Below are 17,587 nucleotides of genomic sequence, written 5' to 3'. Positions count from 1 at the left end.
CAGTTTTGAGCAGAGCTGAGGTGGTTTAAGAAATTAATGCAGATAAAAGCAGGAAAAAAATTGACATATGATGAGTTTATGGCACTATTTGTGCTTACACGTACATTTTTGGCTCAGAGTCTCCAGAAGGCAGTAAACTAGGAGAATGCACTGTGATTTTAGTGTTTTTAGTCATTTTATGTATTTTACTTGTTTTTATCCATTTTATTGTGCTTTTAAGTGTGTTGGGGTGTTTTTAATCCCTGAGTGTGTTTTTTCTTTCAAAGGTCTTTTTTTATTAATAACAGAACATGAATAAAACATTCACTATACAGAAAGGAGATTTTTGATTTTCTAAACAACAACCACCCATAACACATTACCCAGACATGAACAGCCACTGAAAATAATTATCAAAAGACAGAATGAAAATTATAGAAAATATTAACAACAATGTTTATAAGTGCAGTATAAAAGAATATTAACCTTTTCATGCATGAATAATGAGAACCTTAACCAAGATTCTTTCCTGATGTTTTTATTCCTTTTAAGTCATAACAAAACAATGCGATTGAAATTTTTTTAGGAACCTATTTTTCATGGAGTTGCAAATATGTCCACTCAGCTGGACACGAGTCTAATTTTTGAAGCAAAGAAACATGTATTCACTGACATATTGTGTGAAAACGATGAAATAAAAACATTTTTAATGCTGCTAATCTGATGTTTTTTCACATTTTAACATATTCTAACCCTGTAAAGCCTGAACAATTAAATCATTGACAGAAAATTCCAGTTCTTTGAAACTGGAGCCTTTAGTAGTCCTTCTGACCAGTCGAAAAAAATTTTTTTCAAATGTCAATTTCCATGTATGAGTTTCAGTTTGCTATAGTATTTGATACATTTGGTCTAAATGCCCAAATATTTTTTTATGTTTGATCAAACAAAAACATTATATAACACAAACATGTCTAACAAATTGGTAATTCCTTTTCAGAAATGTCAAAGTTCAGCCTCCTTCCTCATTAATAATAAGTATCAGTCATATTATGATATAAAGTATAGATATGCTTAGACTAGGAAGGTTATTGTTATTAATTATATAAGGAGCAGGGGTGGGAGTTTATAAGTTATACTTCTTCTCACTCCTTTCCAAATATGTATAATAAATCTTATGTTTCAGTGGTTTGTTTATTTATTTTCTTCTGTTTTGACATTCATATTTGAAATAAATACATCGATCAATCAGTCAATCAATGACAGTCTTGTAGTGTCACTGGAAAGGCCTCTGGTGAATGAATTCCTCCCCCTGGTGGATTATCTGTGTATTGCATGTATCTAATTGTATACATCAGGTTTTTCAAGAAAAAAAATCACAGTGATCATGTAGAGGGCTTCAAAACTCATGTATCAAATATGATACGTTCGGTGTTATAGGGTTAATACTAGTTGTTGCTCACTTCATTGAGGTAATATGCACACAAAAAAACAACCATAAATTATAGTTTTATAACAATAACGAGCAATTGATTTACAATCAGACATGCTACTGCAGATCAGGTTTATCAAGAACAGCAAAGTTCCAGTAATGCTATGAATGTCAGTGTATGGGATGGTGCATAAGCGTCCACTGTGTTGGCTGATATGGAACTTTAACAACCAAATCCATGAATAAACAAGAGAACAACTGTAGAACAGCTGTTCACTGCAGTGTGAGTATGCATGAAAGGGTTTAAAAAAAAAAAAAAGACAATAGAAAAAAGAGCACTGGTGTGACAAAAGATGAATTTCTGTTTTCACTTGGAACAGACTATCTATCTATCTATCTATCTATCTATCTTGAATTTATTTATCTTTTTTCTCTCTTATCTAACTTTTTGAATTCATGGCCACGCTCCTTAGTTTGAGGTAGGATTTTTTTTTTCTCTTTTTTGTATGTTTTGTCATTCGTTGCACTTTCTATTGTTCATGTTCATAAAATCTGAAAAACCAATAAAAAGATTATTAAAAAATACACTTTTTTCTATCTATCTATCTATCTATCTATCTATCTATCTATCTATGCAGATTTCTTCTAGTATTTGGTGACGTCACTAATGATTGATTATCAGTGAACAGAATTGAATCCAGACCGAAGACATGTGGCAGACAATCAGACTTAAATCTGATTCAGGACCACACCCGAATTCATGTGATCTGAGCCTCTTGAAAGAAAATTCTGCCATCCATAAACTAAAAACATCCCAAAGCCATCCTGTGTAGCTTACGGCGTCTGTTTGTGGAAGATTTGCAGCTGTCACGTGACTCCGGAGGCACCGCCCCCCTCCCTTCTGCTGCAGACTGGACTGAACTGACGGCTGTCGTCCGCTAAACGGGTACGGTTTTTATTAACTTATTACCACTTTAATACATTATGTCACGTTTGGCTGTCAAAATAAGTGTATTCATAAAGGTTTTGCTTGCTTTTCATCGGCTTATTGTCGTGACATGGACGCGTCCAGATGTGAAGTTTTTTTCTTCGTGACGTGAGGCCGTTTACGGATGGAAAACTAGCGAAAAAAAAGTCGTTGAAATGTTAAAATTAGCCGCATATTATTACTAACACGTCACACTATGAAATATACCTTAAAGTGAACCAGTGGTGTATTTTGAAAGTTAAACTATCTATAGTTATTAACTATTTAGTAGCTACGCCCGTTAGTTGATACGCTCCCTTAGCGCAGTTTATTTATGCTAACTCGTCAATTAGCGCAAAGTGACTCAGTTAACATTAGCTAAAAGCTGCGTAATGTATGTCTGAGCTATCAGTCACAAACACTTCAATACATGCTGTTTTATTTATGCTGTTTAAGTTCTGTGCTATTCTACTGCTAGTGTAAGCTGATTGCTGACGGACGTTCTGTTAAAATCAAATACTGATCATTGACGTTTAGAAACTGGGCTCATTACTATACATGTACATATAACTAAGTCGTAGACGTTAAGTGACATTATTAGATGAGCTAACTACAGCCACGCCTTAACTGAGATGGTTAGTGTTAACGTAGACTGCCAACTATGAGCTGAACTGGCATGGAGTAAAAACACTATAACACAAATAGCGCAATAGTAAGAAAAACCCCTGGAGATTTCCACTTTCTCTGTAATAAACTGTGGCACAAAAGTGTTGTTATTGCAAAAGATCCACTTTAAGCAACTGCAAGTAAAGAAAGCTGGAGTGTTTAGGAGGATTTTTTTTTTCAGTGTGTCATTGTACAGGGTGTCCCATAAGTCTCCATACATAGGAGACATAATACATTCCATACATATATGGTTCTAACATGTATTTCTTTATATTTCTTCTTTATAGTTCTTCAGCAGACACGCATTGAAATGTGTTCCTGACAAAATGGCAGTCATATAGAGCATATTATATAAATAAAAATGGTTTATGTCAAGAAACGTTTATTTTTCCTATGTATGGAGACTTATGGGACACCCTGTAGTTTATCCAGATACGTTTTGACATCAAGTCGTTGGGTTTAGTTCATCCTCCAAGACTAAGAGCATCATCTGTGGCTAAAATGCCTATTTCTCAAATCTCTTTTGAGCCAGTAGTCCTGCTCATATTCTGTAAAAAGTCAAGTGAAACAGAGTTTCTCGCCTTGCCAGTGGGTTACACATTTGTGTAATACACTTACACATCAACTATATAAACTACCTCTAAGGGCTTAGGGCCTAAAATCACTATTAAGTGTGACCGCTTTTCCTATGACAAAATTAACACGAACAGTGACATGTTTTGAATGAATCATGGTGTGAAATAGCAGATAAGTACAGTGAATATCTGCTATGGACATGGCAAATGCAATGTGAGGTCACCAAATAGTAACAAGATCACCTTTATTTGATCATATTTACAGTAAGTACTACCATCACATCTTAAGTAATTAATGTTATGATGACCACACATAAAATTCTCAATCTTTGTATTCTGAAACAACTGGAAAATATATGGGAAATATGTACAGAATTAAAGGCAAATGTTTCAGGCTACTTAAGTTGTCAACGACCGTTTTATATTTTTTTTGTGAAAAAGTGCAACTTCTATAATTTGCAATAACCATTGCAAAATTTAATTCTCATGTTGTATAATGAAGTGAAAGTGACAATGTGTTGCGCTTTGTTCAGTTGTCAGTGCAAATCAAACAACTTAGCCATAATTTTACTGCTTGCTGTGTGTTATATTAAATATTTACCTCCTTGGTTTACAATGTTCTTTCTTGTCTTCAGGTTTGTCAGTTCTTGGGTGAGTTTGTGTCCAGTGGTAGTCATGGCGGCAGCTGGGACTCCGGGGCCACGGGTTCCTGAGTGTGTGACGAAGGTGGCTCTGAGTGTGTCCTGTGACAACCTGCTGGACATGGATGCATTCTCAAAGTCGGACCCTCTTTGTTTGCTTTACATGAACACCTCAGGACCCCAGTGGGTGGAGGTTTGTTAATTTATTTTCCTACATGCACTGAACAACCATAACATTGTGACCACTGAAAGGAGAAGGAATAATAATATTGATTATTTCATTACAATGGGACGTTTCACTAAGTTGGATTTATTAGACAGCCAGTGAACATTTATTCCTCAAAACTGATGTATTGAAGCAGCAAAATGAGCAATGTAAGGAACTGAGCGACTTTGACAAGGTCCATATTGTAATAGTGATGACTGGGTCAGAGCATCTCCACAACTGCAGGTCTTTGTAGCTGGTCTGCAGTGGTACTGACCAAAAATGGACCAAGGAAGGACATCCCAATCTCAGGACAACTGAGTATCTGTGGGAGGTGTCTGGTGGCATCCAGGCCTTGGGTCAGAACTGTTTTTGTGGAAAAAGGTGGACCTACACAATATTAGACAGGTGGTAATAATGTTCTGCTCCCATAGAGGCTTGACTGGTTGAAATCCGGTTGTTCTTTGACCCCTTTTGGTAGGTACTAATGACTTTAAATTGGGAATGATCAGCAAGATCTGGGGGTGCTCTGAACCAGTGATTTTGATGTCACAATTTCTCCCTTGTCAAAGTTGCTCAGATACCTACTCTTTTATGTTTGGCTGTTTCTTACGTCAACTTCGAAGTCTACGTGTTCATTTGCTGCCATTAGAATGACATAATCAACATTAGTACCACTTAATCTGTCAGTGGTCAGAATGTTATGGCTGATCACCGTACAACAACATCAACATATTGCCAGGAATTCTGTTTCTACCTCATTTTTATTTACTGTGTGTGTTTCGCATTAGATTGGCCGGACAGAGAAAATTATGAACTGCCTTAATCCCAGGTTTTCCAAAACCTTTGTCATCGACTACTACTTTGAGATGGTGCAGAAGCTGAAGTTTGAAGTGTATGATATTGACAGTGAAAACTCAAGTCTGGCAAATGCTGACTTCTTGGGAGAACTGGAATGCACCTTGGGACAGGTCAGGCCTCTATTCATCATGATCTTTACTTTTTATTGGGATTAAAAACATTACATTTATATGTGGGGGTTTTTTCTGTTCAGATTGTGTCCTCAAGGAAACTAACAAAGCCACTGTTAATGAAAGACAAGAGGCCGGCAGGACGTGGGACAATGACTGTGAGTGTCTTTAGCTCAGATTTACAGTGACAAATCTGTTCAGTTTATAATGTGCATGTGTTTTTCTATGTAATGTTTTGCAGATATGTGCTGAAGAAAGAACAGATAACAGGGTGGTGGAATTTGAAGTTTCAGCAAGGAATCTGGATAAAAAGGTATTCATTAGTCCAGTGGAAATTCATGCTCTTATGTTAAACGCTGAACAGTTACATCACTAAAGCTCATGTCGTAAGAGAACCAACTAATAAACAGAAAGGTCAAAGTTGTCATATTTAAGGTGTATTGATAGACTGACAGGCTCAAATCATACAGTGAATTACGTTATAGAAAACACTCAGTGTTAAAATCTGATATTGGTATCGTTTGAGCAGCATAGTAAAACCAAAAATCAAATCCAGCCTGTCATTCTTGAAATGAAACCTGAGCCTCTGTTTTAGGCTCTAGATGGGATCCTTTATTTGCACCTGTTAGAGTGGGAAAGTGTGATCTGATTGACACATTTGTGGACACAGTTAATGCCTAGTGTGATCAGACATACTTAGAGCTGAACCCTTGAGACCAGATATCTATGGATTCATTTTCATGCAATGTGACCAGAGTGGCACTGTTTATCATTGACCAAAACAGAGAATCTGTTGGTTTTATTCACACCGTTTTCAAATGATCATATGCTCATGAAAACAGAGGGAAGATGTAGCTCCTATTTTAGCTTATCTTCCATTCATCTCTAATTAGTTTGCTCTAGGTTTCACTTCTCAAAATTCTCTTTTTGTCCTTTTGTTCTTTCCTTAACTTCAGAGCTATATCTGAGTTCAGTTTTGCAAAATGAACATTTTCCATCATCTATGGGCATTTCATCCTGAAGTAAACAGTGTTTTAGGTCACTTAAATAGGGTTTTAATCCCTAAGTAAAGATATTTAAAACTCTTGTTTGTGTGTAATCGTGCACTATATACCATGTTGTTGCCTCGTGTATGAACATGAACCTGAAATATCAAATATCGATCATACAGGTGTATAAGTCAGTTCTTAACCTGCAGCATGTTATGGTCAGCATCAACACATATGGAGATGGACATGCACTGGTGTGGCAAAATCTGTATAGGCTAATATAGAATACAGAGACACAAACCAAAACTCTTGTTCATCTACAGTGTTCCCAATTTCAAGTGTACCAAGACTGGTTTATCTGAGTCTTTGTATTTTTGTGTTATAGTGTGTATATGGCATCAGTTTAATGTTGTGTCTCTCCACAGCCTGATCAGCTGGTTTCATATGCAACTAGCACGTTGAATTTGGGGATTCAGGGGTTCTAAATGTAGTAGTTTTGATACTGTTGTGTATTTGTGCATGCTGTACCGCATTTGTCCAGCAGTCACTGCCAAAGCGTTCTGGGCATAGCAAAGTGATTGTAAGGCTATTGTATTCCAAAATTACTAATATCTCCCAAAATATTGGTCCTATCAACTTGCCATTTTCGGTAGTCTGTTCCTTGACCAAAAATACATAAGTATGCCAAACTGCAGCAGTCACCTCTTTCCGGATTTTGTGTGAATCACAAGACACACATACACACACACACACACACACAGTGGCCATTTGGCATTTATAATATAGATAAAGTAATTGCTTCTTGTAGTTAATTTAGATGTTTCTACTGGAGTTAAGAAATTCTAACTTCAGTCTTTGCTACTGAAGATGAGTTTTTAAATGGAAAGCATATTATAAAGAAGCATCTTGGTTTCATATCATGAAACAGTATAAAACAGAGACAGAGTAGAGAGTACAGATACTGCCCTTCTACTCTTGGAAATCCGGATGTTCCCAATTGATAATCCTGAAAGTCATTAGAGGAGCTTGTTGTTGTTTTTATTAGTTAGTACATACCATTTCACCCTAATCAGAGTGGCTTAACTCACAGACCACTGTCCCATTATCAAAGTTTCACCAACACAAATTGCACTTGAGTATTTATATTGCATATGCTGCTGAAGTGGGAGCAATCACACTGCAGGGTTTGCTCAGAAGTTTTGTATATTCTCTATTATTTCCAGGATTTCTTTGGTAAGTCTGATCCTTTCCTGGAGTTCTATCGGGAGACAGAAACAGGATGGCAGTTGGCCCACAGGACGGAGGTACAAACACATCCATTCAGTGCAAATAATCTTTGGATAGTGCATGTGTTGTTGTGTCATTGCCAAGTTACCATTCAGGTCATATTGGCCAGTCGAGCATGATCAATTCAAGATGGCTGTTAATCTGTGCTGTTGTGTAGGTGGTGAAATACAACTTAAACCCAGTGTGGAAACCATTCCGAGTCCCCTTGCAGTCACTCTGTCACTGTGATGTGGAGAAATCCATAAAGGTATGTCCCAATTATTGATTAATTAATTTTTTTTCCTGTCAATCTCATGGACTAATTATTTCCTGGCATGATTAAGGAGATGTGTGTTGCGGTGTTTTTTGTTTCTATCCTCTAACTGCGTTAAAACAAACTCATCAGGAAGAGGTGCTTTCCAGTCGACGGTACAAGTGAGTTTACCCCCCTTGGGATGCAGTGATTGTTACAGGACAGGCTATCGTCCTGGACTCATCTACATCTGTCTTAAAGGAATGCACATAATTCTGAAGGTTTAGCTTGTTTGTTTAATGAGTCACTACTGTCATCTTGTGTCCCTGGTTCATGATCGGCCTCAGTACATTGTTGTCAAATCTGGATCTGGTAGCTTGTGATCGTTGTGATTAAGGACAAAAAAATTTCCAACATAAACAGAATTTGTCACTGATATCAGACATTAAACTTGGTTCCATCAGATATTTGAAGTACTTTCTAATAAGTATTCATAGTTTTCATGTGATGTCAACCATAGGAACACATACCTGGAGGCGAAATGTAGCTTTCGTCCAGTTATTTACCAGGTATATTTGGCTTAATGCTGGTTGATTGATGTTTCATCATATTTACAAACTGAAGAAGAGAAGAGCTGGGGTTCTGTTTCTACAGTCCATCTGAGAAAAGTTCAGATACATAAACACTTAATTATACTTGTCATGCTACTGTACAAGTACATACAAATCGCACCGTTCCTTTTCTTCAGAGTTTTAGAGGACAGATTCTCCTCTACTGTTACAACCTGTAGCCTTGTGTCAGGACTAATTTGCTTTTAGTGATTGCTGTGTGTGTATCATACCGTAGTCACATTTCTTTGTTTTTATCCTTTTCACAGGTGCTCTAAATATGTTTGGCCTGACACTAGTGTTTAATTGACAGGGCAGTACTAAGTTTCCATCACTGACCATCATAGAGGACAGTGTTTTTGCTCTCCAGGACTCCGTGTGGTTACGTAACTGAAAAATATGAATAGTAGGACTTTCACTACTAATTCATAAATGCTGTTTTGCAATTGCTTGAGCTAGCCGCTGTGATTATATGTAACTGATAATTGTCTCCAGTCAGCTGGAAAAGACCAATTGAAAAGTAGCATTTCCATCATTATGCTATGTTTAACTTGTTTATGTTAAATCTGCTCAGGGGAATTTTGTTGATTAAGCTCAAAAGGTGAAAGGAAATGTTTATGTGTTCCTGTGTTCAACACCAACAACACCATTGTTCTTCATTAGTTGTATAGTATGTGTATAATTAAAGTATTAATAGGTTTACAGTGGCATAAAATGAACAGAAAAATACAATTAAACTGATAATCACAATTATTTATATTACAGTTAATCATGCTCGTACAGTATGCTCTGTTTATTGGCCTCCAGAACCAGGGATTCAATAATGACTTTAAAATTTTCTGATGTAAAATGCTGCAGATCATAATTGACCAACAGGACCAGTGGTCAATGTTTTCCATTAAGATAGATCAATCTGAGTTGCATTAGTTTAATCCCAGTTTGTGGAGTGACTGTACAATCACCCACTTTGTCTAATCTGTACTGGTTTGTCTTTTCCCTGTGCTTCAGACCGAAGACACTCAGAATCTGCTATTGTGTGTAAATTCTGAGTATCTGCTCCTTGGACTTCACCCATTCCTTTTAGAAGACCTGTGTGTGTTTTATAGCGTCATTCTGCTTCTTTTGTCTTACATTTGAAGTGTCACCTCCATATCATGCCTCAGTCTCATCCCTCAGAATTTTTATAAACTGATATCATTGAATTTATTCACTCAGTTGACACACTTTGATTTGTCCTGATTTATGTGTGTTTTATAGATAGACTGCATCGACTACAACAACAGCGGATCTCACGACTTTATTGGATCCTTTCAGGCCACGATCAGCCAAATCCAACAGGCATCACAAACATATGCGGTGAGCTGCCTGTTGGGTGTGTTCTGTGTCATCTATAGTTATTTTTCACAAGCTTCAAAAACTGAACTCTACAGAAATAAGGGTCAGGTCAAGGGAACACGCACATCTATGACAAAAATCAAAGTTTCTCTTATCCTATTCTGTATGCACTCATTTGTTAGCTTATTACTGTGATGTATAATAAATTCATGTATTAAAAATGTTTGACTTGTTTTCTAGACACATTGGTCCTTACATCATAATAGGATCAAGAATTGAAACTGTGTCACTTTGTCCATTGAAACCGTGTTACTTTAGATCTGTGTCAATATGTCCAAAAGTTTCCAATATATTTTCCTAAATTTTGACATCAGTGTAGCTTAATCTGTTGTTTAACACATCATTGGCAAATCTAAGTGAATTTCCTGTGGGAACCACACTTTGGTGTAAACCTTGCCAAATTCAGTGACATTTTGATGAAACCATGTTGCCAAGCACATTTTAGAATATGTTTTGTCAAAAATTGTATTTTATGCAATCATCATCCTTACTATGTTTAAGAACTTACAAATACCTACTGAAATATATAACACAGATTGATATAGGTTATATATATACAAAGTTAGAGCCTATTGAACACGAAACATGTAATCGTGTCACCGCTTGACCTGACACATAAATTACTTATTTGTGTTTTTCCAGGCTGAGTTTGAATGCATCAATAGTAAGAAGAAACAAAAGAAGAAAGGGTACAAAAACTCTGGCATCATCGTTATCAAAAAATGCAAGGTACTCTGCTTTTTCCATCTACACATATTCTTTATAAAGTTGAGTAAACACAATAAAGTGCAATTACTCACAGTATAGATATGCAGTAATGAAAACAGAGCTTATGGGCATTAAAATCTTCAATCTCGTTGTTATATTTGTTATTTCTGCAATGATATGATTTCCTTCTGCTATCGTGTGTTCATAGATCGTCAAGGACTATACCTTTTTGGATTACATAATGGGTGGCTGTCAGATAAACTTCACAGTAAGTTCTTCATAAATTATCACTTTCAGAGTGATTCATTTTATTTTGCTGAGTTTTCTAGATATTATTTGATCAATAACTTGTTATTCTCATGGCATCTCTGTCCAGATTGCCATTGACTTCACAGGCTCTAATGGGGACCCTCGGACCCCACAGTCTCTCCACTACATCAACCCTCAGGGCTATAACGAATACCTGGCAGCCATCTGGGCAGTGGGCAGCGTCATCCAGGACTATGACAGGTATAACATGTTGTTATTATTGCATTAACAAAGCACAATCATCATCTCATCACCCAGTGAATAAACACTTAATACTCTAACTCCTTGTGTGTAGTGACAAGATGTTCCCTGCATTTGGTTTTGGCGCAATGATCCCTCCTACATGGCAGGTGATTTTAATATATGTATTAACTTTACTATCAGTAGTTTCACATCTAAACTTTTGCTGGCTTGGTAACACCCTTAATAACTGATTTGTGTTTGCAGGTCTCTCATGAGTTTCCCATCAACTTTGACCCGTCAAATCCATTTTGTGCAGGTTTGTGTGTGTTTGAGCAAGAAAACGCTGTTCAGGAAAAAAATTGTCAGCCCACTGGTCTTACTGTTTACCTTGACTGGGTGTGAATCCAGAGGCAACTGTGTGCTCCCTGTGTTAAGTGTTCTGGCCCCTTCCCACAGTCCAAAGATATGGAGGTTAATAAGTTACCAAGTTTCACTTTAAACTATCATTGTCTCGTTATTTCTGCCACTTTCTATATGAAATCCAAATGAAATATTGTAAGTCTTGTAGCATGTATTAGCAGTAAATTACAGTCAAGCCCAATAACAAAAAAAAATGCAGTGTTTGTTTGTTTGGTTTTTTTTGGATATGATTTATTTCTTGGACACATACTTAAAGCTGTACAAAGAATACAATAAGTCCTCAAATAAATTCATCAATATATTATAAAGTGCAACCTTCAATATTTATTTAACAATTAGAAGAATAAAAATTCCACCAAAGAAGGAAGGCAAAATAGTTCGAAAATAAAATAAAAATAGGCAGCTTCATACATAACCCCCCACCCCCCTTACATCTTACAGTCAATACATATCAATACATAAATCACAGTTAGGGGAATAGTTGTAATGGTGATAAATGTAGCACATCAGACTTTTAATTATAATAATTATAATAATGTAAAGAAAACAAGTTCATATTCATTTTCAAACAATACAATTCTTATGTTTTAAATTCAGAAGACTACACAAATCTAGATTTGACAGAACATCCTGATATAAATCCCAGGTTGTAATGGCGTTAGTACAAACACAGAATCCAAATGCAGAACTCAGGAACAGGAAGTAAAGACGACAGACAAGACACATGAGGGGAAACTTGACCAAATAAAACAGGAAGTGACAAACAAAACATAAAAGACAGACAAAACCAGACTAACGTCTGGCTGCAGGTATGACACAGGTTTTATGTGTCTTTAGTTGTTCTCCAGTCTTTAGCCTTGCTGTTGAGCTCTTTATGCCACACCTGACATAAATATACAGTCAGCACAGTCTGTTACGACTCTTCATCTTCCTCTCACTCTCATTTTCGAGGATTATAGTGGGATTCAGGTCAAAGTCTAAGTTGTAAAATCAGTGGTCTAGACTTTTTTTTAACTGTTAACCTACCCCTTTGTGTGTTTGCATGCAGGTGTTGAGGGTGTGGCTGCCGCCTACCAACAGTGTCTGCCTCAGGTGAAGCTTTATGGTCCCACAAACTTTTCTCCAATCATCAACCATGTAGCCCAATTTGGTCGACAAGCACTGGAGCAGCAGACTGCCTCTGTGAGTTGTTTATAGTGTAAGATCACTCAGCGTATTCTTTGTATGCAAAATATTTCCATCTACGTTAAACCTCTATATTGCTTATCATACACACACTATGTATAATTCAGAGGTCACTGTTTCTTAAGTGGAACAATCGCAAACATTTCAGTATTCGTTCAGTGCAGATCCACCACTTCTGTCACCTGTTGATATGAAAACCCTGAACATATTCACCGCATCATTGCAGATAACACTAGAAAATATCTTACATTTCATTCGCATTGCATTTAGTGACATAAAATTTCATTCTGAATGGGCATAACATTTTTTTTTATTAATGTTGGCTTAATAAAGGGAATATGACACCACAGACAAACATGAAATGCTGTTGTAGTGAATGAGTTACATGTTTCTTGGATTTTTAGGATTATTGGAAATATTTGCTGTAATTTATATACACAAGTCAAGAAAGTTCATAACATTGGGCTAGTCGAGTTTAGGTGTTTTCATGTGGAAATGGTACATAGAATGGGAGTAAAGTTCATCACTGATCTTCCTGTGTAGTTCTGAACGGTCACAAGCCATTAAAGACAGATTTAATGATTAAATATTCAGCTAATTTCTGACAGTTCTGTGGGTGATGAAAACGTCTGTCACTTTCCTTATTCTATTTGATGATTTGTTGGCTCTTATTTTAATAGCAATACTTCGTCCTGCTCATCATCACCGACGGAGTGATCACAGACATGGATCAGACCCGTAGCGCCATCGTCAACGCCTCCCGTCTGCCCATGTCCATCATCATTGTCGGAGTTGGGGGGGCGGACTTCACTGCCATGGAGTTTCTAGATGGAGACGATGGAATCCTGCGATCTGCAACAGGCCAACCCGCCATGAGGGACATTGTCCAGTTTGTCCCATTCAGGCAGTTCCAAAACGTACGACATATAAAACATACTGTGTATTTGTGCCATCCAAGCTTACTTAAAACACTGCTAAAATAATACGTACCTTTGAATGTCTACTTATTCCAGGCAGGGACTGCAGCCCTTGCTCAAAGTGTACTGGCAGAGCTGCCTGACCAAGTGGCTTCCTTCTTCAATTTATTTGGCCTGAAGCCGCCCAGTGACCCCAGTCCTTCCTAGAAATGTAGGAACACCCCCGCTACCTTAGCCGTTAGGTCCTGTTAGCATCTGGCTTTAATATGCGAGTTGTGTGATCCAATCATAAGTGGACAGTTCAGAGCACAGAGTGCAGATACACTGAGGACACATTGACCCTGTTTAGATTCTGAAACCACTGCCTGAGGTGGTCTTGGACCCTTTTGACCGCATGTCTTCTGTAGAGTTCACACTATTACATCCTGATGTCATAAACTAGAATGCAACTGTAAAATACAACACCAAAGCAGGGCTTGTCTTTGATTTTATTGCCATTGTAACACCTCTCACAGCAGATTGACAGTCTCAGTAGTTGGAATGGTCCGTCCTTATATGTATAATAGTCTTTTCGGTATTTTGTTCTCTTCGTAAGTTTGTGTGAAACTAATCTGGCAGTTGCCTTGGCAGCAGATTCATGTCAGTACTGTGTGGACCATGTAGTGGAGGTAACAACACCATTAATGAAATCCAAACTCAAATGGTCAGCCTTATGCTTATTGCAACCGTGTTTGGATCACTGAAAACGCATTTTAAAGCCAAGTCTAAACAGGGTCAATGTGGCCTGACTGCTTAGACCACATATCGAGCTGGTCTTAGTTACGATGAAGGGCCACCTACTCAAGTGACATCCTTTGAATCTCACTATTCCTATCATAATACATTTGGAAAATCCCAACCAAATGTATTATGAGTGCGACAAACATCTTGGGAATTTGATCAGCCTGAAGCAGAGCAAGGAGTAGAACCAGTCTGTACTGCTTTCATTTCTTTTTCTTCTTTCAATTTTTGGAAGATCAAGCATGTGCGATGGATTGTTTTCTCCTTTCAGTTAAAAAATAGCAACACATTCAGTTTTGCAAACAGAAATGTACATGTTTACTTTGAGGTCAGGTGGTGACTCTAGATTCATCCTACAGCTGTCCATGTGATCGGATCACTGAAGATGAACAGTCTGGCTTACTCCCTGCTTGTCCCCTGCATATGATTCACGTACATACATCATGCATGCATTACTAAATTTAACAGTTTGTCTTAATTTTTTTACATTTTAGACCCTGTTTTATATGTTCGAAGTGTCCAAGCCCTTTCCTGATCAGATTCCCAACTAATGAAACTAATGCCTTGTCTTTTTATTGTCTTGTTTCTTTAGTTTTTTTTGCATCCATGTCTGTTTTGCCTCTTGTCTATTCCATGTTAAATCTCTTTTTAATCATGTTAATCACCGTTAAATGTTCCTCTTTGTCTTTGTAGAGTCCTCGAGAAATGCTGGCTCAGAGCGTCCTGGCAGAGGTTCCAGGTCAGGTGGTGGGTTTCTTCAATACCATGCATTTAAAGCCACCCCACACTGACGGAGCTCCCTGACTTCTCTGTTGTGAGGACCAAAATCTCCCAAAAGGGTCGCAATCATTTATATCTGTTGCATATCTACACTCCTCTGTTGTCAGAAACATGACACGCCTCATCTCGCCTCGCAGTGCAATTATTATTTCAATATATGTGCCATTTAATGCAGAAAGCCTTATTTGTTGGCTGTAGTAAACAGTAATCAAACATTTACACACTTCTGTTTGTAACACAGATGTTTTTTATTATGGCATTAACTTGTCCTTATGTGTCTCAAGTGCCAGAATTTAGGTTGTTTTCTTTAACGACTAAAGGTCTTTGGTTTTTATGGAAAAACTGAGGCAGCTAATTTAACAACAGCCAACTCTCTGCTTCTGTTGACATGTTCCAAAAATGTGGTGCCTATTTCCATTGAAATCGCAGACTCAATTTAGTTAGACTTTACTAATGTTTACATGTTTTAATGGAATGCGTGTTCTTTAAATTAATAATTTTGGTAGATTTGACACAACAGAACTTTTGATTACATTATGTCCCTGCTGCTTTTTGTACAAAAATCATGTTTCATTTTAAAGATTAAGTTGTATCACTCTACTTTGTGGTAATGTGTTAACTCGAACTCATACATCAAGGAAAAAAAAGCATAGTAGTCACCCCAGTTATGTTATCTCCTGAAACACTTTTGTATGTTTTTAAAAATGTATCCAGGAAATTCACCTTTTCTTAAGATGAAGTGTGCATATTGATAAGTCTATACACTATGTCTGTTCTTGGCTGAGACTGTTATTTGCACTGATCAACATCTCATTAATTTGTTTTGTTAGTATAAAAATGACTTTATGAATGGAAGTATGTGTTAAAGTGTCCTTTAGCTGTTATTACAGCTAATATTGTAGTTAAATATCTAACATTTCAAGATCATTTATGGGGACTTTGTTTTCCACATTTGTACCTTTTATGTTGAGACACTAAAAAATGTACTGTTGAGACTTGGCCACTGCTGTTTTTTTTTTTAATGTGTTTGAGATACAGTATTGAACTTTTAGTTGACAGAACTTAGTGTCAGAAACCTTCATAGATGGAAATTACTTAAACATTTTTATCATTTATGAGCTGATTATTTTTCAAAGTCTTGAGTAGAAGATTTCATGTACAGTGTTATTACAATCAACACCTAGATCTATGTGTATGTTTTTGGAGTTCAAATTCACCCACAGCACCCTCCAGTGCTCATAATATGTTATTTTTCAAAGATTTGGATATTTCGGGAATTTCTGGCTTTGAAGAGCATGTTTTTTTTTTTTTATTGCATGTTCAGTGCTGTGCAAAAGACTAAAGAGGTTGTCAGTGTAATGCAGTTTCACAAGTGTTACAAATGTACAAACAAACCAAAACACAACGAAGGGCATCAGGAGGACTGTGTGCATATGTAAATACAAAGCCACATAAAACAATTGTGATGGAAAGAATGACCTTAAAGGTACAGGAGCTCATTTTTTTTTAACTGCCTTTTTGTTTTGGGAGGAACAGAGTGTTTATATGTACTGTTTCATTATGAGTTTGTGAATGACATTTTGCTAAAAAGAATGTTAATGATATATGAAATTAATTCTCTGTGTTGCTGTCTTTATTAAAATCAGACAAGATGTTCTTTAAACACAAAATAAAACCATTAATTATAAACTAGCTCACATCCTACCAGAGTCTCTCTGTGTAGTTACGGTGCAAAAAACCCCCAACAACTCCCTATTAAGTAGCATAAAATGAAAATACCTAATGTCTAAGAGCATGTTTGCATTTTGATTTGATAAAATAAATGCACCTGTTCATTGATAAAAAATACATGTCCATTTTGTCACTATATTCCTTCTTACCTGTAATTTCTCTTCCCGCAGCTGAAAATTAAAAGAACAAGAAAAGTGAAGATAGAATAAATTCATTAATTTTGCTATATTTATTTATTATTAGTATTGCCCGGTGTAGTCTAATTTTAAACATGATTAGGTTCATGGTTAAACTTTGACTTTTCAGGTGTTGATGTGAATCACAATTTCTTTTTTAATGTGAACCATAAAAATGTCAATAAACTAAACTAACATTTGATTTAAACAAAAAAAAGGGATGTGCAGTCCCACCATACTGTGTTAAATTCTACCACTGAATGAAGAAAATAAACTCTCATATTGGAAATGTATTATTATCATTATTATTATTATTATTATTATTATTATTATTAGGTTCATGGTTAAACTTAGACTTTTCAGGTGTTAAGTAAAGTAAGTAAGTAAAGGAAATTTTATTTATAGAGCACTTTTCACAGACAGAGTCACAAAGTGCTTTATCAATTCAAATCAG

The 17,587-nt window shown here is 36.5% G+C and overlaps 1 protein-coding gene across 4 annotated transcripts; it reads left to right on the top strand.

Moving 5' to 3' along the window:
• The first annotated feature begins 2,260 nt into the window (after positions 1–2,260).
• LOC115410984 (copine-3-like) lies at positions 2,261–16,964 on the top strand. 4 transcript variants are annotated; one of them, XM_030122862.1, is made up of 16 exons: positions 2,261–2,354; positions 4,261–4,450; positions 5,254–5,433; positions 5,517–5,591; positions 5,675–5,746; positions 7,646–7,726; positions 7,867–7,956; positions 9,807–9,905; positions 10,587–10,673; positions 10,861–10,920; positions 11,029–11,162; positions 11,257–11,311; positions 11,409–11,460; positions 12,613–12,746; positions 13,430–13,666; positions 13,763–13,873. In XM_030122862.1, the coding sequence occupies exons 2-16, from the start codon at positions 4,292–4,294 to the stop codon at positions 13,871–13,873; spliced, it is 1,626 nt and encodes a 541-aa protein (XP_029978722.1). In that variant the 5' UTR covers positions 2,261–2,354; positions 4,261–4,291. The 4 variants fall into 4 exon arrangements, with proteins under 4 accessions (XP_029978722.1, XP_029978721.1, XP_029978720.1 ...); XM_030122861.1 differs by having other exon boundaries at positions 2,295–2,354; positions 4,252–4,450; XM_030122860.1 differs by lacking the exon at positions 2,261–2,354 and adding an exon at positions 15,140–16,964 and having other exon boundaries at positions 4,292–4,450; positions 13,763–13,877.
• Positions 16,965–17,587: the final 623 nt, after the last annotated feature.

This window comes from Sphaeramia orbicularis, chromosome 20 (assembly GCF_902148855.1).
Source record: "Sphaeramia orbicularis chromosome 20, fSphaOr1.1, whole genome shotgun sequence".
Classification (NCBI taxonomy): Eukaryota; Metazoa; Chordata; class Actinopteri; order Kurtiformes; family Apogonidae; genus Sphaeramia; species Sphaeramia orbicularis.
This window is presented reverse-complemented; position numbering and strand designations above follow the sequence as displayed.